This window comes from Zosterops lateralis (genome assembly GCF_965231275.1).
Source record: "Zosterops lateralis genome assembly, chromosome: 3".
Lineage (NCBI taxonomy): Eukaryota > Metazoa > Chordata > Aves > Passeriformes > Zosteropidae > Zosterops > Zosterops lateralis.
Window position 1 is genome coordinate 83233966 of NC_139764.1, and position 22376 is coordinate 83256341.

Genomic DNA, 22376 nt, shown 5'->3' on the forward strand with positions numbered 1-22376 from the left:
TGTTATCCAGAGAAATATTTCTGCATGCTAGGAGCATATCAAGGCAAAGGTACAGTATTTTCAAACTACATTGACAAACATTGCTTACAACGAATAATCCAGTTCTCTGAATATAAAAGGAAAAATATCTTATACATTTATATATTAATACTGCATTTAACTAAAAAAAAACCCCAAAAAACCAAAAACAACCAACAAAGCCACAATATTTGTTTTTAACCAGTAGAAAATGGCTTTAGAAGTTTTATACATCACACAAGGAAAAAAAAATTATGTGAAAATAGTGTCCAAGTGCAAAACCAGATTTTAGTAATTTATAAAGTTAATCCAGTTTCCTTTTATAAGGCACTTTTGAGAAGTTTGTTGAAATAGGGCAGGTACAGAAAACAATCAAACACAAAATGAAACTTGTAAATTCAAGCCCATGGATGCTAACACTAATTAGAATCACTTTCTTTGTTTCAGTAGCTTCAAGGGATTACACTTATTTTGAGGGCTTTCTCCAAGGTCTTTGTATATCCTTTTCCATTTCTTTTCTCATTTGTGATTGTTTGTATCTTTCTGCCATTGCAATAAGCTCATCAGGAACTACCTAATAAGAAAGCAGGCAAAAAACCAAGGTGAATTATAAATAAATCTAAACTTTTAGACTCTGCTTTATGAAACTGCTATTGATTTGTGTGTTCCCAAACTTGAGTTCATTATTTATCTGGCTCCTGTCACTTTGCAGATTCTTTTCTGTAGAAATGCAGAGAGAAATATTTTTACATAAGATTGAAATATACTAAAAATTTTCTGAAATATTACTGAAATATACTGAAAAATAATCATCATAGTGTCTCTGGATTTTCAATAATATATCTGTGCTTGTATCACCATATCTGATGGGTTCAACATATAACCAGCTAATTACAACATTATGGTTCAAACAGAAATGTATCTTTTAGTTATAAGGAACAGCTGGTAAAAACATCCAGTGCCACTTACAGGTGGTATCATCCTAGATACATAGATTTGAATGTTGATTTGTATTAAATTCCTTATGGAAGTTTTAAGAGCCTCTGAAAAGGCTTAAAGAAAGTGTTGTCATAGGAACAGTTCCCACATGCTTAGAACAAAGCTAAAAGACAAGGAAAGAAGGGCAAGAGAAAATAGTCAGATCTCCCACCACTGGAAGGTTGCAAGAGCATCTTACCAAGATCCACAGGGAGGGTTGGCATGTTTGTAATTACGCAGAAAAGGTGAATAGTATCAAAACACTCACCTCAGAGTTCATAACAACTGAGGCCAGATGTGAAGAATTACAGACAGATTTATTAGGTTGAGTGACAATGATGAAAATAAAAACAACCCAGATACTGTTCTTTTGCTCACAGTACAAAGGCAGTATCCAACAAGCCTTCCTAAACCAGGTCGGGCATAATGCTGACATTAATGCAATGTTTACTGCAAAAAACACTGTGGGCAACTCTACTGTCAAGAGGTCTCAGATCACTGATCTGTCAAAGCCAGCCCACTTCAAAAATCCGTGATGGCACGTGGCCATCGGTGGAAGTCACCCTGTCCAGAATCAGTCTCCTGATCAGAGCCAAGGGCACTGTGTGAACATGCTGGTAACATGACTGCTCAGTCTGTGGGATTTGTGTCAGCCAGTGGCACAAACACAGTGCAAACAGCAGAGTACAAACAAATGTAAATACCCTAAAGTCTCTCTAAAACTGCCTGGGCTTGGCAATGCTTGAACAGGTGGAGGATGCAGCCAGGACAAAAGTGGAGCAGGAAGTCACATTCCTCTAGTTTTCACTTCTTTTGTCAGGCTTTGTAGTTGAGCAATGCTTGCTATTTGCTATCAGCAAGTTTTTCTTGAGCTGGCATGAGGGACAGCTCACTAGTATATGTTTTAAATGCCGAATTGCTCTTATTGGTAAGCAACTATCCTGGCAAAAAATGACAACCCTGAGTCTACTCTGCCTAAGTTTCAAACATTATTTAGAAATAGAGTTAAAAATTATGTATCTCTAGCTGAAAGTCACAACAGACTTATCAATAGAGATGGAAGTAGCGAGACAAAGTTATTTTTCAGTTGAAACATTGGCTGATTTTCTTCCCCAGTATAAGATCCTCTCCCAGAGCTTGAAGTATAACTTATTCCAAAGTAAAATCAACAATTTCTTGCAAGAGTGGTTTTTGAGCAAGCACAAGGCAAGAGTGGGAAGAAGTGAGGATACAGAAACATAAAAATCTCACTGAGGTAATATCCAGCATCTAGTGGCTTGCTGAGATGTTTTATGAACAATATGTTTATCTGCTAAACATATAAGCTAGGGTAGGATAGTCCAAGTGAGAAAATAGAAAAGGATAAAGATGCCATAATTTATATGGAATGTTTTTCTTGGTATTACAGAGATTACTGGTTTTCCACCTGTTTTTTCCAATAAATCTGTTCGTGCCTCTTAATAAGCTTTTATATATAAAAGACTCCTTCAGCATGAAACAGACACCTTTTTGTTGTACTTTTTGTTGTACCTTTTTGTTTTTCTTTATATAATGTGCCAGTTCCAAATCACAGAACATTTGGCTAACAAAAGCAGCTAAGTTGTTTTGAAATTGAAGTATTCTGAACCTTAATTTCTCTTCTTACTTTTACATGATGCTTTAAGACTGAAACAATGGAATTTTCACTGTCATGAGAAAAAACCCCAACACTTTGTCTGTGGGGACACTTCCTTTCTATCAGACATAACTAAGTTAGAGAATAATGTTGTGACTAATAGTAACTTCTGAAAGCAAGGATTCAGAGTTCCTCTTTTTTTCTCTGAACTCAGAGACTTGTTCCCAGTTGAACCATCACACATTACAAAAAACCAAAACCAGGTTGGGCACTTTGCAGTCTGCAGCTGGATACAAGGCTTGAAAGGTAGCTAGCTGCTAACTCGATACAAAACACAAGGCACCTCTAAAGTAGCTTCACAGTATCATTACTTGTTTCACCTCTTGCATTTTCTTAATAAAAACTAAGCAAAAAACCCCACCCCAACCAAAAAACTCAAATCTGCAACTTTAAGGAGTTATTAGGTGACTACTCTTCTACACTTTTTTTTTTCCTCCTTTTCCTCCCTTGAAAACATGTTAGCAGGTTTGCAAAAAAGTAACAATGTCTTTCAAAGAAGAGTTATAAACCGGAAGATGTAGGCAAAGTTCTAACCCAGGGTTTAAAGACTGAGTAAGTGTTCATAGTAAAAACCACAGCTTCTAGATAAAATCCATTTAGTATGTACTCAAACTCCCATCCAAAAAACCAAACAAACAAATACTGCAACCTAAACAAACAAAATTTCACCTCAAGTCAGGACTTGAACTGAGGCTTTACTATAAATAAGGCAAAATATTGCTCCTTGTTACAGCAAGATACAGCAACACAATTGTCTCTGTTTTCTCAGATATGGTATCAAGAAAAAATATGCTTCTTTAGAGAAAGGGATCGCATTCCAGTTCCACTTTCCATACTATTTGCAAGCATCAGTAAGAAAGATAGCTTGGAAAAGTACATGCAGGTGTCACAACTGTCAGATACAATAAACAGATGAGCTTCTTCTGATATAAGTATTGCTAATATTTACACTGTTAAACAGAAACATTGGTACATGCATCCAGAAGTCAAATACAAATGGAATAAAATATTATGACATAAAATAAACTCTATTACTCCTCTGCAGACCTCAATGTGTATGTTAGTTACTTTTTCTTTGGACATGGAAAGCCAGTTCCTTACTGGGAATCATCTGTAAGGCAAAATACAGCTAAGGCTGTCTAGGACAAGACAGACTGAAATACCCATTTTCTTTCCCTGAGACAGCACAAACACTCACCAAGAAGGGTCTAAATAGGCTTAGACCTTCATGACCAGCTTCAGGTGCCAACCCAGAACCAATATAAATCTCAGCCAGTAATGTATTCTTACTTGGTTTGCTCTTTCCAGAATGTCAATCAGCTCGGACGCAAACTTCCAACTGTTGCCCGTGACAAGTGTCACTGCCTCCCCGGTGCGCCTAAACAAGGAAGGAAACAACTGCTCATATTCAAAACAACTCTTGCCAGCCTTTTACTACTGACCTAGGCAGTAATGAACTCTACTGCAGCCTCTATTACTGAGCTGATAGAATAAAAGTAGCTGCAGCATTAACTCTGCACACAACAGAGAGCAACTTTTCATAAAAATCAGAATACAGCCATTCACCTAAAATGGAGCAAATGCACAACTAATCTAGACTTTTAGATATTAAGTATAGCATAATGGCAACATATTTAAGTATGCAGAGACACACATTCATATCATGATTAAATGAGAAAGATCACACTTGTACCAGCCTGAGAAAGCAGCATCCAAAAGAACTACCACTAAACTACACCACCATGATTGGCTGCAGACTTTGAACCTACAGATGCTTCTTCTCAGTGTGCTGTCTAGAAAACTAAATAAATCAGCAACTCACGAAGAGATAGACAAAGATGTAACATTACAGAATATCAATGCAAATTGTTTTTCTAATTCTTTCTTATATTTAAACCAGCTTTCAAATATTCTTCATTCAATAACAGAAAAGTGTAAAATTTGTTTGCCTTCAATTTAATAGTGAATTCATTTAAAGACACCAAGTAGTGTGTTTCTAGAACACACTTTGATAGACTGAAGTCTTCACTTCCCCATCCCACATCACCTGTAGCCTCTAGAATTTGACAAGAAAAACACCTATGCAGTGCATAAAACATACCAAAACACTGATAATACATTACTATTTTCTGGTGAACACTTACCCTGCTCTTCCAGTACGACCTACTCTGTGAACATACTCTTCAATGTTGCGAGGGAAATCGAAGTTGAAAACATGAGTAACATCATGCACATCAAGGCCACGGGATGCCAAGTCAGTAGCTACCAATATTCGAACTTTTCCTACAATAAGTATGACAGGAAGAGAACGGGAGTTTATGGAACAAACAGAAAACATACTCCAGTCTACTGGTTTTCTAGCTTGTAATACACTTAATTATTCTTAACACAAAGTAAAAATATGCTTGTTGCGTGTCGCACTAAGTTAGCTTCAAATATAAGCTGGTAATTAAACACCCAAAATGTCATTTTACTATTATTTGCATTTCACAAGTAGAACAGCAGAGTGCAGGAAAAGTCAGAAATATGCCTGGTTGGTATAAAGAGTCTGTCCAAAGAACAAAACCTTCAACAACTATATACTCACCTGACACTCCTGTCACAGCACCAGTCTTTTATTAGCATGTGTTCATATAACCCTGAATTGTGTTGACATAACCCTATCAGCATAATCTGGAGCAGGACTGCTTCACTGAAAGCACCACCATCTGACATAAGTTTACCATTCTGTAGGCTAACACAATACCAACTTTTCCAGAAATGTCAAAAGTAAAGAAAGCTTTACTTTAAATTATTAAACTCCCAGACATTCAAAACTTTATCAAAAAACACTCTCTTTGTTGGCTGGGTCTTTTTTTGTCAAATTAATAGAGAAAGTGTATCATTTAGAGCTCTTTAATATTTTCTTTTCTATAGTACTAAAGAGACATGGCACTTAGAAATAGACAAGTTTTGAACAAAACAAACTTTAAAAGTCTGGCCTAAACAAACCAGTACTTCAGTACCAATTCACCTTTCTTGAAGTCATCCAAAGCCTGTTCTCGATCACATTGTTCCCTATTGCCATGAAGTGACTGTACTGGAATTCCTTGGATACCAAAGTCACTTGCTAAGTCATCGGCTCTAGGGTAAAATAAAGCAATGGCTCTTAAAACAAACAAAAAAAAAGAAACAAAATAGTGCAGCATCTAGATTTAGATCAAAAAGACAGTAACGTGACAACAACAGCTAAATATGTACTTAAGGACAAAATATTACCGAGGTCAGGTGATATTTATTATAAAATAGGGAAGCAAGTCTAATCCACAGAGAAACATGTACCATTATTTATACTTCAGAGGACGTAGATTATTTTTGTGTTGTTCACTCAAAAAGTTCAAGTATGATACAATGACCACCCCCACATTAATCAGGTCTCACATGCACCAGAGGCACATGAAAGTAAACAGTAAAACACATGCATGTAACCCCAAGAATCCAAACATCCCACTTGAACTACGCCAAACTGAGACTTATCACCACTATTAACGATATTTAAAAAGATACAAACTGCCAATCAGTCTGAAGCAATAAATAAATAAAAAAAAATAATACTACTAGCAGCACATTGTGGAGAAGAGCTATTACACTTGATAGTTACTATGTGAATGAAGAAACTATTCAGTATTTCTGTTAGGAAAAAAACAACCCAAATGGAGGTGAAATTGGGAAGTGACTACATACGTAAGCTTTTTTCCCACAAAAATGATGACCTTATCTTTTGGCTTCATAGACTTAATGAAGCTATGCATGTAAGCTCTCTTTTCCGCCTCAGGGATAACAATAACTTTTTGTTGTACCGTGTTTACTGCCTGTCAAACAGCAAAAAGGGATGTTAGGTAGAAACAGATTAATTTTTTTCCCTGTTAATTCCCATATTGCCATGTTATAAAACTAGTAATATATGATACCACAGAAAATTATTTTAGTATGTATCAGTCTGGAGTTCAAACAATGCAGATTTCTTCTTTGCTTTAGGAGAATAATAAAATCAACCTTTATGCAGTTTACCAAACCATTAATTTGCACAGATTTCAAGGGTACATATTAGTGAGGTGAAATAAATACATTATTAGTGAAAAACACATTGAAGTGCTTTAATTTGCAAATATTTTGTCAATCCAGAGCAAGTTGGAACAATGGCAGTCTTACTTCAAATTACAGGCTTTTAAAGATGCTGTAAATCTCTTTGAACTTATCAGTTCTAACTATTCCAATAACAGTTCATTAAAAACTTTACTTCATTACCTCTGAAGGTTCCCACAGAATTTTAAAGCTGTAACTAATAAGTAGAATAAAATATCTAGACATTTTCATGGCATGGTATCATGATCTTGCGGCAGAAGTTGAAGACTCAATTAAGTAGAAAAAAAAATAAATTTCTTTCTCCACATGGGAACCCTTATCTCCCCACCACATGTCACCTCTCCAATCAAGCTCCTATAAAAAGAGATGAATGCCCTAGAGAAGAGAGCTACAACAGCAACTGACGTCTCTCAAATTCCAACCCTGACAAGAAATGCCCTTTGATAAAAGTGTAGTTCTGAACAGAAAAGACAAAAAGCACATTTTGTCTCCATTTCTACTGAAAAGTGTACTGGATAGGTTTCCTCATTCCCTATCACTAAAAAAAAAAATACAACTGAAAAGGAAATTTTCTAAGATCTTGGGTAAACTACTATTTCTGTAAATTCTGCTGGTACTGAAGCCAACTATACATAGCTGCACAACAATGACAAGTAACCAACTACATCCATATGTTAGAAGTTTTGGACTTTAAAGACAGTTCTTACTCTAACACATGCTTTCTGCTCTGGACAAGTGTCATCCAAGAGTTTAGCACAAAGCTCCCACTCCATTTGAAAAAGATGCAGTTAGGAAACACAGATTTAGATAAGGATCTGTATGCATTAGAAGGAAGACTTGCAGAAGGAAAATCAAGTGAAGAACAAGAACTTGCAGAAGCAAACTAAAGGTTGCAAAACCAAGGGATCACACAAAAACACTTGGCACTGTGAAGTAGAACATTCAATAGGACTGATACTTGTCACCTGTGACATCTTCTACTGAAGAGCTAAGACTTCCAGATGCTGTTACAGAAAAAATGTTTGTTTACACTATTTAAATTTTTCTAAAATCTTAAAGAAAATTTTAAATTAATAGCATGGAGCTGTTTTATGAAAGCTTAAATTGATTATTTACATACAGTTAGTTACAGGCAAAAAAATTGCTGGCTTAAGGGTCTACAAAAGGAAGAGGAAAACCAAGAAAGATCAGAACAACTTACTGCTAAGTCAAGAGTGCCAACGTACACAATCATGGGATTTTTCAAGTAGGATTTTGCTAGGCGACGGACACCGTCAGGCCAAGTAGCACTAAACAGGAAGTGAAGAGGAAAACACACACACATGAGAATAGCATGCCAAATCTTCTCAAAATTAAATTTACCATCTTTTCTTTCCTTTCTTATACACCAGTGAAACACACACGCAGTAACAGTATTGAGTTTAACTAATCTTAAATTAATAGCAAACAGCACTTGAGTTTAAAAAGTAATTTTGTTGGTTAGAAGTACAGGCAACAATTATGGAGCCTTTCTATTGAAGCCTCAGTTGAGTTTAGTAGTTGAACAATAGCTAATTAGCAAGTTTCTACTGTTTTCTAAAACAACAGCTTAAATATGGGAACAAAAATTATTGTTGGGATATTTGATTGTTAAATTCGCAAAATTTGCATAATTTCAAAATTAATCCAGGTACAGACTAGCACAGATACTGATCAGAAATGCATTTGGTCCCAGATGGAGAAGTGTAAATTGGTATTCCAAATTGATATGGCAAATTCTAGCACTCCCAGGATACCTTCCTTTTTTGGGACTACTCAATTGTCTAAATATTTGATGCAAAACATCAGAAAAGACAGTACAAAATGAAAAAAAAATAAATTGTCAAATGACTTACCAGGACAGACTAGACCGAATTAGAAAGAAAACTGGTAAAAATTTTAATAACTGACACATTTGTTTTGAAATTAACTTGTTCAATAACCTTATGTTCAAGTTCTGTGCACTATGGTGTTTAGATACCTCGTCATAACAGTTTGTCTGTCAGGACGCACATCTATTAGGATCTTCATTATCTGAGGTTCAAATCCCATATCCAGCATTCTGTCAGCCTCATCTAAAACCTGTTCAGAAACAAGGTTATTTATTCTGCCTAGTCCCTCAGATAAGGGTTTGTTTCAGCAGGACATAACACAGAACAAGATTTTATTGGTAACTGTTTTAATTGCAGAATCATCTCCATAACTTACTGCAAAACCTATTCAACATCTATTTTACCTCCTCAATTTCCTTGATCCTTTTTCATTCAGTATTATACTTGCAGGCAAAACAATAAAATTCACAGTTCCTTTAAAAGCATTTAAAGTCAATAAAGAAAAAAAAAACCTGTATGTTTTAACAATAATTAGGACAAATGGCTAAAACTAAGCACAAATTAAAAATAAAAACAACAAAAACCAGACCAAACAAAAAAAACCCCCAAAAAACCCCACCATAACCAACCAAACCCAGAGGGGAGCAACCTGCTCAACACACATTAAGAAACTGTTTGCAATTTAAAGGGCAAATCTCATTTCTGCCTCATTAGAGATCTCATACAGGATCAAAATATCACTTGTCAATTCAGTTCCTCATTAGAAGTAGGAAAAAAGCCAGAGCATATATTCTGGCTCACACTAGGACACTGCACAAGTCCCAGAGTACGAGGTTGTTTCATCTGGTAAAAAAAGCCAGGAGTGAACAAGTGAGCTGGAGGTTTGAGAACAACTGTTTGGGACTGATGAGTTTTCTAATATACAAGCACACTTCTGACTGTTTTAAGCCTCATACAAAGAAAGACGACTGACATCCGAGACTCGTTTATTTCCTTTGATTTATACAAACTCCATTTCCAAATTAAAGTTACATGGATTGCACTTTTAAGTATTGACAATTTCTAGTCACTTATGTGGAAATGTAAGACATTGATAATAATCCCTTTCTCCTGTCCTAATTTTGCTGCTCCATTGTTCTTCAATATTTTATTATATTAAAGGGGTTTAGTACATTACCTATGTAAATCTCTGAAATAACAACAAAATATCAAGTGAGAGAAAAGAATTCTGCTTCTTAATTGAATTCTCTTTATTTTTAGAGGGCTCATGGAGATTTCTTTAACTACATGAATTCTAATAGAATAGCAAGGCTGAAACAGCTCTAATTTTACATACAGAGTTGGCTGCTATGCCTTTTTCAGTAGAAGCTTTCCATGCTATTTAAGCTCACTGGCACTTTGATGAAGAGGGAAAAGAAATCATCTGTGTCTAATAGATGGATCAGGGTAGTTGAAGTTTACTCATTTCTGATAGCTGCTTCATTAAGATTAAAGGCTGTAATAGATGTCAGATAGATCTTAGTACTGATTCTTTCAAATGTATCATAGCCCCATCCTGGTTTATAATCTAAATGTCCTTCAATGGATATAATCTTACGTTTCTGGTTATCTTTAAATCTGTAAGTATTTATTTGTTTGTTATTATTGTTCATTTCAGTTCTATTTCTTGGCAAGAAATTCTTACAAGCCAGTTCTTCCTTTGAAAATTATTTACTTTCCTGTTTTCTCTGTTTTAAATCAGTTATTGGTAAGTTTTACACTATTTTTTTGTATTGAAGAATAAAAGCACTACTCCAATCTACCTTTTACATTCTCCTTCACAATTTATATATATATTTAATTCCACTTTCTCATAAATGCTTCCCAATTATTCATGCACAATTCCAATTTCCTTCCTTCTACTTTATCAGCATAAAGTCCAAAGAATTAAGATTACTTCATCAGGTTGCTGATGAATGAATACTGATTTACACTGAACACAGGGAAACAAAACACACATTTTCATATGACATGTATTTTGAACAATCAAAAGGCTGTTTATGACACAATTTACAATCTTATTTCTGAAACACTGAAAACCAGCAGCCTATCTTGAATAAACGGCTTCCTAAAAACCTAAATCAAGACGTGATCAACTTGATGATTCTGTCACGCAAGACAAGAAATTCTAACCTCAAATTCACCTGGGGTCCAGTACCTATTCAGACATAATTAACAAAGCTTGGTTTTGTGTTGCCTTTTTTTTTCTTCTGGGGGGTACATTTTGTTGGTTATATTTTTTTAACAATTGTATCCCAGTATCTGATCTTGGAAGTCCTTTGGGAAACAATTGCATCATATTAGTAAGTAATACTCAGAGTTTACTTTGGGAACCTTCCTAAGACTCAGCAATATCTTTAAATAAAGCTCTTCAACAAAGAGTGTTCTTCATCCAAGGTGGTAAATGTGAAATCTATTACCTCTCTCTATTTCCTAAAGCAAGGCTGCAAGATTAAATTATTTGCTGAATAAATTATTTGTTAAAGCTGACAATGAAGCTCTGGAAACAGAAAGCATATGTTGAAAAGCACAAGGAAATACAAGGATAAACATACAGGAAGATCTCAAAAAGATAGAATTTTCAATGTCCAATTTTTCACACGGGGCTTTGGTAGCATAGAACTTCCTTAAAGTCTGAGGCATGAGACCTTGGCCACATCACAATACATGGTCCTTGCACTGGTTCTTCTGAAAACATTTAACTTTCAGTGGTGCAACAACAAATGTCTCTTCTCTTTCATATCATCATATTTTTCAATTTGATAGTTAATTCTTTTTAGCAATGTCATGCTATAGCAAATCCTGCACAAACTGAAAGATGCTTTTGGTTCAATTGCCACCACTTTATGAAGCAGCGTGTGCCTGTGGTATGACTATACTTCACCTTGGTAGAAAGATGATCTGTGTTATATAGCACTCAAAATACAGGTTTTCAGGCCTGTTTTCCTCCTGCGCAGCAATTACATGTTAGTCTTCTACAGAATATGCTACTCTCCTGTCTTCCAGGAGAGTAGCATGTTTTTTTTTTTTTCCCAAATGGCCAAATTTATAATGATGCTATACCACTGCTGGCCTTGCCAGTAAGCTCACAACTATCACCTAGAATTAGAGCTAACTCTCACAGGGTCATGGGGTGGACAGAGAGCATGGCCAAATTGTCAAATTAGACAACAATTCACGGACAGGTTAGAAATAAATTGAATATATGCAAGCATTTTACAAGCAGCAATGGTCTTACATGTTCAGCACAGCAAAAGGCAAAAACAAAATAAAGACATAAGGATTATAATAATATTTATAAGGCTATTTTCCCACTGAGATCAGAAGAAAGTCAGTCCCCCAACATTTAAATATCTGTGTGTGACTCTGCTACTACACAAGTTTTAATAAAAAAACTGAGACGCTGGTAACCTTTAAAAAGAAAAGGAAAAGACAACTTCAGAAAGGCATTTCATCCATTAGTAACTAATCTGGACAAAATTAATTTTAGAATGCCAAACATTATTGAAAAAACAATATAACATCTTTAAAATGCTTGCTGTGCTAGAAACCCATTTGATTTTTCCTAGGGAATATTTCACATCTGCAATGCAATTATAGCATGAGTCATCCCTCCAACACCAATTTCAGAGTTAAGCTGTATTGTAATTAAGAGCTTGGAAGTTTAAAGAAAACTCCATTAAAGCTTAAACTCAAACTGAGTCAACCATTTCCCAGCTGGTGCATTACTCATTGCATATTGGTTACTTGCCAAATATGTTATGCTCTTCAAATTTATGAAGTTGTTCATTTGAAGATCATTGAGTCTGCCAGGAGTAGCAATAACAATATCCACACCTTTGGTAACCATGTCTATCTGTCCTTTTCGGTCCCCACCACCATAGACGCAAATACTGTAAAATAAAACAGCTTTTCAGAAGTAGTGCTTAAGCTAAAGTCAATAATTTTCAAATAAATGCCACCATTCTGCTTTAAATGTGTCACCTGTCATTAAAAAGAGGAAGGAATACAGTAAGTGTGACTGACAGTATTGCGGTAATTAATAAAATTAACACTGCATTACACTCTCTCAACAGTTTAGCAATAGTTTCATGCTGAAACTGTGGTGAAAGTGATCGTGAAAGGAAGATAGCTCATGTTTGGGTTGTTCTGAAAATAATTACGCAAAAATTAGATGAACACATGAAAGGATGCATGACTTTCCAAACAGTACCATCAAAAGTGAAATGTTTTGCTGTTGCAGTGACTGTAAGACTTACTCAGAATGCTACACAAAGTTAACAGAGATCCCTAAAAGCAAGCTTCAGGGTACAGAAATGGCTGCTTAATTGCTTAAATGAAGATCTACACTTAGCAGGTTTGTGGATGAAACCAAACTGGGGAAGCAGCTGATACACTCAAGAGAATTAGGCTTTTACCAGAAGAACCACAAAGAGGTTAGAGAAATGGGCTGATGAAAACACCATAAAGCTTAACAAAAATAAAGATAGAGATGGAATTACTTCATGACTCAGGGCTAACATGCTAGAAGATGACATTATAAAAAGACTTGGATGGGCAAGAACCTGAACATTATTCAGCAGTGTAATCTTACAGAAAAGAAAGCCAGATGTGTTCTATGGAGAAGGTAGTAATAGGAAGCATAAAAATAAAATTAGCCCATTACAGGATGAGGATGGTCACCTCACAAATAGGGACAAAGACAAGGCAGAGCTGGTTAATGCATTCTTTGCCACTGTCCTCAACACAGATGATGCACCAAGGAGTGATGAAGCCCTGAGCTGGAGAACCACAACTGTGAGAATGATCCACTCCTACCTGAGATACGAACTATGCAGGAACTGCTGCTCCAGCTGGATTTCTACAGATCTATAGGGCATGATGGGATTTGTACAAAAATCCTCAAAGAACTGGCTGATCTCACTGCAAAGTCTCTCTCAATGACTTTTGAGCAGTCTTTGGAATCCAGAAAGATCTCAGCTGACTGAAAGCTGGTGAACATTGTTCTGATTTTCAAGGAGGACCCCAGTCTGTTAGTCTCATTTCACTGCCTAATGAAGTCATGGAGAAGATTATTCTGGGAGGTATTGACACACACATCTGTAAGACTATGTAGTCACTGGCCACAGCCAGCACAGCTCCATGAGGGTGAAGTCCTGCTCATCAAGCCTGACTTCCTTTTATGACAATGTAACCCACCAAGATGATCAAGAGAAGCCAGTTGAGGTAATCTGTTTAGATTTCAGTTTTGATACTCTCTCTCACAGTATCTTTCTGGACAAAATGTCCAGCACACAGCTGGAAAAATACATAATGGAATGGGTGAGCAACTGGCTCACAGGTCAGACACAAAATGTTACAGTGAATGGAGTGACATCAGACAGGTGACCTGTCACAAGGAGGGCCTCACAGGGCTCCATCCTTGACCCTCATAACATCTTAGTAAAGAACTTGGAGGCAGGACTAGAAGAGGTACTAAGCAAGTTCACAGATGATACAAAACTGGGAGGAGCTGCTGACACTTTCCAGAGCAGGGAGGCCCTGCAGAGAGACCCTGACAAATGGAAGGCTGGGCAATCACCAGCCACATGAAGTTCAACAATAGAAAGTGCTGGATTCTGCACCTGGGATGGGCAGCCCTGGATGTATGGACAGACTGGAGAATGGGATGCTGGAAAGCAGTGCCATGGAAAGAGACCTGAGGATCCTGATTGACGGCAAGTCAAACATGAGCCAGCAGTGCCCTGGCAGCCAGGAGGGCCAACCCTGTCCTGGGGTACATCAGGCCCAGCATCACCAGCCGGGCAAGGGAGGGGATTGTCCCGCTCTGCTCTGCACTGGGGCAGCCTCATCTCCAGTGCTGGGGGCAGGTTTGGCTGCCACAGGGTAAGAGAGACATTGAACTGTTAGAGAGTGCCCAAAGGAGGGCAATGAAGATAGTGAAGGGCCTTGAGGGGAAGCTGTGTGAGGAGCAGCTGAGGGCACTGGGTCTGTTCAGCCTGGAAGAGAGGAGACTGAGAGGAGACATCACTGCAGTTACAACTTCCTCAAGGGGGGAAGAGGAAGGGCAGGCACTGATCTCTTCTCTCTGGTGCCCAGTGACAGGATCTGAGGGAATGGCCTGAAGCTGTGTTAGGGGAGTTTTAGGTTGGCTATTAGAAAACATTTCTTCTCCCAGAGGGTGGTTGGGCACTGGAACAGACTCCCAAGGAAGTGATCACAGCACCAGCCTGACAGAGTTCAAGTGTTTGGACAACAATCTCAGTCACATGGTGTGACTCTCAGGGATGTCCTGTACAGAGTTAAGAGCTGGAATTGATCCATGTCCCTTTCAACTCAACATATTTTGTGTGATTCTTCTTAGCTGTCGACTCAGAAGGAAAAGAAGCAGAAAAGCTACATAGACTTTGACCATGAGATTAGTCAAAACTGACACTCCAAAAACTGGGAAAATATAAACTTTGCATTTACTACTATTCCCTCCCCTTTCAAATGCAATTATTGTAGTAGGTGAATTAAGTCACAGTTGGTAGGAGGAAAAGAATATTACTTAACAAGCCAGTGAAAAGCAAGACTACCTTTTAATTTCTTTGTATGCATACTTTGAACACTCCGCCTCTACCTGAAGTGCCAATTCTCTAGTGGGAGCAAGGACTAACATTCCAGGCCCCCCACGCTCATCTTTGGATCTGCAACAAACCATATTTAGAATGTTGGTATATAAGAATGGGCAAAGTCCATCATGCTTGACACAGAACATTTTTATACTCTTCTAAACTTCCTCTGTACACTGCTGCTAATGGAATCTATGGTGACAATTTTGGTGCTTATTCCATCTGATTTGATTTATAATTCTTATGAATGATTCTTATACATGATTATACATCTTATACATGATTCTTATCTTTATTACTATAAAATAATCTCAGGAGTTGGGTTCAGGAGGAAGTAACTGCAGGGGAAAGTATGCACAGCTAAACAAATCAGACCTGTGAGCAGTCCTTACATTGGTTGTGAAGTCAAGTGAATGAATCCAGGCATTAAGTATGCCAATGTCTTCCCAGTACCAGTCTGTGCTATACCAATAAGATCAATTCCTTGGAGTATGATTGGCCACGCCTGGGACTAACATAAAACAACAAATATTCAAATGTAGTTTTCATTTTCATCTTAAGTTTCAGTTAAAGAGTCATCAAAATTGAAGACATACCTGAATTGGTGTAGGCTTTTGAAAACCAACTTTTCTTATATTGGCCATAATATCAGGATAATGCTCAAATGCATCTTCAAATTTACAAACAGGATTGGGAATGCAGCGCTTTTCACCTTCTTTTAAGTCATCACAAGTTATATTATTATTTTCTTTCCTGTATAGAGTTAAAGTAGTGCAATTGTTTTAAAGTCTCATTATCTGAAAAAGCAGACCTTGCATAAAAGACTGTTTCTTAACTTTTTTAAACTCCTTGAACAAGAAAAAAGAGTTCAGGCTCTTGAATGGGACTGAATTAGTCTTCTATCTTTCTTAAAAGTCTATAGGAACACTTCTCCCAGAGGTATCAATTATCATTCTTTCTTAAGAACAACTAATTTGAAGTTATATACGGTTATTAACATGAACTGCACTATGATCAAGCTACAGTTATACCCTATTACAAATTAAATGGGTATGACAAGTTTTTAAATCCAGAGACAACCCAGAATTCAATTAATTAAATGACAAATGGTTTGACCTTATCAGTCAGAATTCTATATTCTGACAAAAACTTTCCCTAACTGTTTTCAGAGCAGCTCCCTGGATACTCTAGAGAAAACAAACAGAACAATTCTGGAAAAAGAACATGAACAGTAAGACAAGCTCCAAAGAAACCCCTGGAACAACCGACGCCTAAAAGCAGGCAAAACCCAAATCACAACACAAATAAAAGGCTACATTACAAACTGGTGTTCCAAGGCTTCCTCCAATTAGGAGCTATTAGCATGCTGTCCTTGTTTCAGCCAAGGGCAGAGTTAATTTTCTTGCCTTGGCATTGAGTGGAGCTTGAAGCCACGTGGGCATGCCTACATTGTTACTCAGTATCACCCAAATCATCACTGAGGGGGGGTGGATGGGATTTTCACTTTCCAAGAGAAAGGGCTGTTTGGTTTCCTGTGAAAGAAGGAGGCAATGACCTTTCCATGGCCATTTTGTTCCTTTTCCCAGGAGAGCAAATGGCAAATGGAGCAGTGAGGTGGTGTGAATGGGTCTGACCAGAGGGCTTGGCATCACTGCTTTTTGTTATCTCAGGCTTGGGGGAAAAAACACGGGCACGGACAGTTTAATGCATCATCTTTTCCTTTGTCTCAGCAGCTGTGTGGTGCTGGCTGTGGTGGTGTCATGTTGGTCAGACTTCCATAAGCATTTTTGCATGTAATCACCTTTTATACAATATTGTTACTAGAGTTGTTGCTGTTTTTCTTATCTCATTGATGTTTTCCTGTAAATTCTTATCTCAACCCATTATGTCTGCTTTTTGTCCCTCTCTCACCACAGGGGGTAAGGGGAGTGGCTACCTAGAGCTTAATTTCTATCTGGTTTTAAACCATGACATCTGCATAAGCATATTGATTTCAGCCCTGTACTCCTCTGAAGATTCCATTCAGTAAAAATCTTTTCTTTAAGTGGGGTGGTGTAAGCTAGGAAAGGAACGGGGAATTCAATTTCCCCTCACGTTTACAGAATTATTTCTTTCAATTGCTGCATTTTTTCCCTTAAAGCTAACTGATTAGATGAAGTAGAAAAAAAAATCCTTTATCACACAAGTTCTACTCCTCACTACGTATTTTTAGCCTACAAGAAAAATGTTCTGTAATTTTAAATAGCTCTAACAATAACACACTGATATATTTTAAGGAAAAAGGTGAAAGCAGCTGGAAATAATTCCATGCTTTGCTCACTGTGGCAGCGTTTCTCTGGAATGCAAAGATAAAAAAGACACCTCAAAAAAAAAGAAAATTAATAAAAAGCTAACAATAATGCTCACTAAGTTCATTAGAACTACTGAAGAGGACTGTAACTATTACCAAGGTCTGAACCAAATCACTTGAATGATTTGTTGAGATGATCTGTTCAGCAAGGTACTGATACAGGTTGTTGGATCAAAATAGATGCAGTTAACTGGAAAGTATGTGCTTGTAAGACAAGATAGATAAAATGGAAGACAACAGTAACAAAAGTTGGAGTTTGGTTTGAAGATGGTTTTGATCAAAAAAATTCAGGGAAAAATTGCAGCCAAAAAGTATTCAACATGTGAACAATCCTATTTGGAAGAAGCTAGAAAAAGCAAGCATACTGTCTCATGACAGGCAAAGAAACAGCCAAAAGTCAGTGAACTGTCACGAATTTTTTGTTCTGAAATTCAACTAGATCAAACGCGTTTAGAGAATCAGAAAATCCATAGAGTTAATTTTCCAGACAACTAATAATATCTCATCTGCTAGTTGTTTCATTCCCAAGAAAGAGTTTTTTAGAAAGATTAAGTTGCTACAAGGCCTCAGCATTAGTGCCTCTGTCTCAGTGTTTCATCTCCCACTTTCTAGGCTTTATAGTTTAGTAGGAATTTTTGGCAAGGAGATTATGATTCCCTAAAGAAATGACCGTACCGCCACAGTTCCACTTCTTCTTGTGACATAGATGCAGTCCTGGGTGATTCTTTATAGAAGTTTTTCTCAATTGGAGGCAAACCTTAAACAAATTCAACAAAAACAAACCTCAAAAAAATTCAACTTGGATCAGCACGAAATAATGAAGAATCAGTGTAAGTCTGTTAAAGCTTAAGATGGAAAGCCCAGGACTCAGAAAGTGCCTTGAGCTAGGAGACTAGCTGGAAGTGATGGAATACCATGGCTCATTTAAAAAGATGAAGGCTGAGACAAACACTTCAATATCTGAAAAAAAACTCCACTTCCCCACATTTCAAGTTCTGAAGTTCAAGTTCATTTCTACTAACTATACAGTAGTATATTTACAACTATTTTTTTTAACAATTTTTTTTTTTTTACCCCCGTGGCCACATAAAAAACAACACCATTTTCAAAATGTGACTTCAAAACACCATGAGTAGCAGATTTAAGTCTTGGCACAGCATTTAGTGTCCTCCACTACCATGCTGAGAAATGCTAACGTGGCCAGCTCACTGCAAATACGTCACTAACGGGCTCTGAAAGATTCAGTCATCTCAAAGCCAGTATAAGAAAGGCTTAAGCATTCCAACAGATTTACCCCATAAAGACAAGTATAATACAATCAAAACTGTAAAACTAACCTGCCCACTTCATGGATTCATATTTGGCCCTGTTTTCTCGAAGAGAGGCCCAGTTAATCACCGGTTTCTTTGGGTTATTTTCAGGATTGACAGTGTCCATGGTTTTTCCTGCAGAGTTAGTAACAAAATGCTGCTATTTGATGAACAAACCATGGGGAGAAATCTCCCCTCAAATCAAACACATTTTTCTATTGCAAGGTCTCAATATATTTTAAATAGACATGAAACATATAAGTGGAAAATCCTTTCCTAGATCTCTGCCCTGAAACATTGCTAAAACATGTATAAATTCAATTTTGATAAAAGAAGAGAAACATTTCAACATCTTTAGCTACTTAAAGGAAGTAATGATGAGTTATGAAATACTTCTCCTCCAGCTATAAATTTGGCAGCAAGCTTTTGAAAAACTTGAAGCCAGTAGATGATACACAGACAGAAACCTTTAACAGCTACAAGAGCAAAGCTTAGGTCTAAAGCATCCAACAACACCACAATAAAATCTCAGTCTAGTTATATTCTATACTTCTTTTTTGATGATGTTAACACTTCCTAAGTAAGTGCAGTTTTACAGTGAAGATATAAATAGCAACAAAAGTGCGGAAAATTAACGAAAAGGCAGGAAACATAGGGATAACACTGTCACAAATCCTAAGGTAGTTTTAAATACTTCTAGTCTTTTAAAACATACTCATCCACCTTCTGGGACACTTCTAAAAACGAAACACACAACTACTCCAAACCTTATCCTAATGCTGGAACATAACTCCTGGATCCCTTCTTCCTAATCACTGCATCAGATCAACAATTGTCAATGGTGCAAAAAAACTGTTGGGAGCACATACAAGACATACCAATAATACAAGCAGCATCCAAACGTACAAAAATTATTTCTATATGCATGTAACAAAGGTACCACAGGAAAGACTAGTAAAGCCAGGCATGAAGCGCAACATCAAATCTTAAAACATTAACTTCCCTTGAAAGTAGCAGGAAGTCAGCATGACCCATGCTATGATCAGCACTTTATAGACTACCTTTACAAAAGTTTACTGAATTGTAATACTTCACAGATACTGGATTAAAACTTGCACTAGAGCCAGTGCTGGTATTTTGGAGGAATCAGACTGATAATGCAGGAAATCAAAGTGTAAGAATCAAATCATTCTGCACATTGATAAAATTGTTGAAAACCCATAGGAACTGGTTTTCACTGAAGCCTGGCAGTTTGGGGGGGAGGGGGAAACTGTCCATAGTTGAAAAAAGGAGGATATCTTGGTACTTCTGTTTTAAGAAGATGCCACTGTCCAAGAACAAGGTTTAAGTTAACTTACCTTATAAAATACTAACAATATAAAAACACTCCAGCAAACTACCAAATATATGGAAGACAATCCATAATATTTTTCCCCAAACACCACATTTCTTACCTTTCTCTGTCCCACCTCTAACACAGTTTTGTCCAGAACTTGTAACAAGATTGTCAATCAACATCTTGGCTTTGTTTTGCACATCAGTGCTGCCAAAAATCTTTACTTCAGATTCATAGGTTCCTCTTGTAACCTATGTTCAAAAACATGACTGAGGTTTTTTTTCCATACTGTGAAGACAAACATTATACAAGAACACATACTGAAAACAATTTTTGATTCTTTTTTCCTGAAGTTTAACTTGTTCTATGAAAAGGCCCTTTAATTCCTTTTCTAAAAGAAAATAAATGCAAACTTAAGGAAAAAAAATCAATAATAACCTTTTACAACTTTCATATAACATGAAAGTTGCACCCTCAATTCCACTTCCTCTTTACCAGTTGTAAAATAGTGGCATTATTGTACACAATTGTAATATCCTTCAAATTCCTCCAACTGGCTTACACAGAAACAAAACAAGTATGTTCCAAACAGAGCCCATTTCTTGACATGGTACCTTTATCCTGGAACCTGAAGAATCCTCAAGTTCTTTAATTTTAGTTCCACCCCGACCTGTTATAAAGATACACAGCAGGTATTACAGAGATTTAGGACAAACTACCCAAACCTACACATGAATTTTATACATTTTATTTGTGACCAAACCCCAAGACCTCCATATGAGTGTGTGTATCTAAAAATAAAATAACTTATGACACCAAACTGTTGGAGACTGTAGGCAACTCTTCTGTCAATTAACCAAATGGAAGGTTTATGTGTAGGGGAATGCCCTTCAGTAGAAGGGATGGAGGAGAAAAACTAGATCAACAGATTGTTACCCTTCCTCCACGTGACTAGAGGGGTTCAGACCACTTGCACACTGCTGGCCCTGAGAAAGAGATGTCAACTCAATCACTTCAGGGAGGAAGTTTCCCTGGCGAGTGGCAGAAACCCTCCAGAAGCACTCTGCTATTCCCAGGTGGAGAGACCTGCAAGGGGCCCTTCCACACCCAGACCGACTGAAGGCAGGGATACACTCCCCCAGCCCTGCGCTCCCTCAAGCACTGCGGAGGCGTCTCCTCCCCTCCTCCCCACCCGCTTACCCCAGCGGGTCAGGCACCCGGTCATTACCTATGAGAGCCCCGACCAGGGCGCTGTCGAGGTGGAAGCAGAGCGGGCCGGCGGAGTCTCGAGCCCGCACCGGCCGCGCCGCCCGCCTCGCGCCGCCCGAGCCTTCTGCGCCTCGCGGCGTCCACCTTTCCCCTCCGGGACTCCCTCTGCCCTTCCCCCGTTGCCCGCCGCCCTCCACGGAGGCGCGGCTCCACGAAGAGGTGCTGGGGGACCAGCATAGCGGCCTGGCCGCAAGAGCGGCCGGCGGCCAGCCCGGCGTGCCGAGCTCCTCGTCGCTGCTCGCGTCCCAGTCCGACATGGCGGCACCACCGGCTCGGCCGCCCATGCGTCGGGACTTGGCGCGTCTCGAGCCCGGGGTCCGCTGATTGGCCGGGGCGGACCGCTCTCTGAGCTGTGATTGGCTGGCTCCGCACGGGGGCGGAGGCTTCATGGCTGCCCCTGCTGTCTTTTCACAGAATCTCGGAATCGGTTGGGGAGGAAAAGGCCTGTGGCGTTATCGAGTCCAGCCTGTGATCGAACCCCACCTTGTCAAACAGACCATGGCACTCAGTGCCATATCCTGTCTTTCCTTAAGCACCTCGAGTACGGTGACTTCCCCAATCCCTGGGCAGCCTGTTCCAGTGCCCAGTCACTCTGCAAAGAACTCATTCCTAATGCACAACCTGAACCGGCCCTGGCACACTTTAGGACTGTGTCCTCTTGTCCTGTCACTGGTTGCCTGGGAGAAGAGACCGACCCCCACCTGGCTACACCCTCCTGTCAGGCAGTTGTAGAGAGCCATAAGGGCCTCCCTGGGATTCCTTTGCTTCAGGACAAGCAACCCCAGCTTCCCCAGCTGCTCCTCACAGGACTT

General features: G+C 38.3%; 1 protein-coding gene across 1 annotated transcript; it reads right to left on the reverse strand.

Annotated features, from left to right (window-relative positions):
• Positions 1-468: 468 nt before the first annotated feature.
• DDX43 (DEAD-box helicase 43) lies at positions 469-21821 on the reverse strand (the record flags this gene model as incomplete). The annotated part of the gene is made up of 16 exons (XM_083856899.1): positions 469-592; positions 3962-4049; positions 4816-4954; positions 5685-5794; positions 6395-6522; positions 7998-8085; positions 8796-8896; positions 12437-12578; positions 15264-15374; positions 15692-15810; positions 15896-16052; positions 18325-18406; positions 18987-19094; positions 20414-20546; positions 20910-20965; positions 21524-21821. 16 exons carry the CDS (start codon positions 21819-21821, stop codon positions 485-487), a joined length of 1968 nt encoding a protein of 655 aa, XP_083713025.1. The 3' UTR covers positions 469-484.
• Positions 21822-22376: the final 555 nt, after the last annotated feature.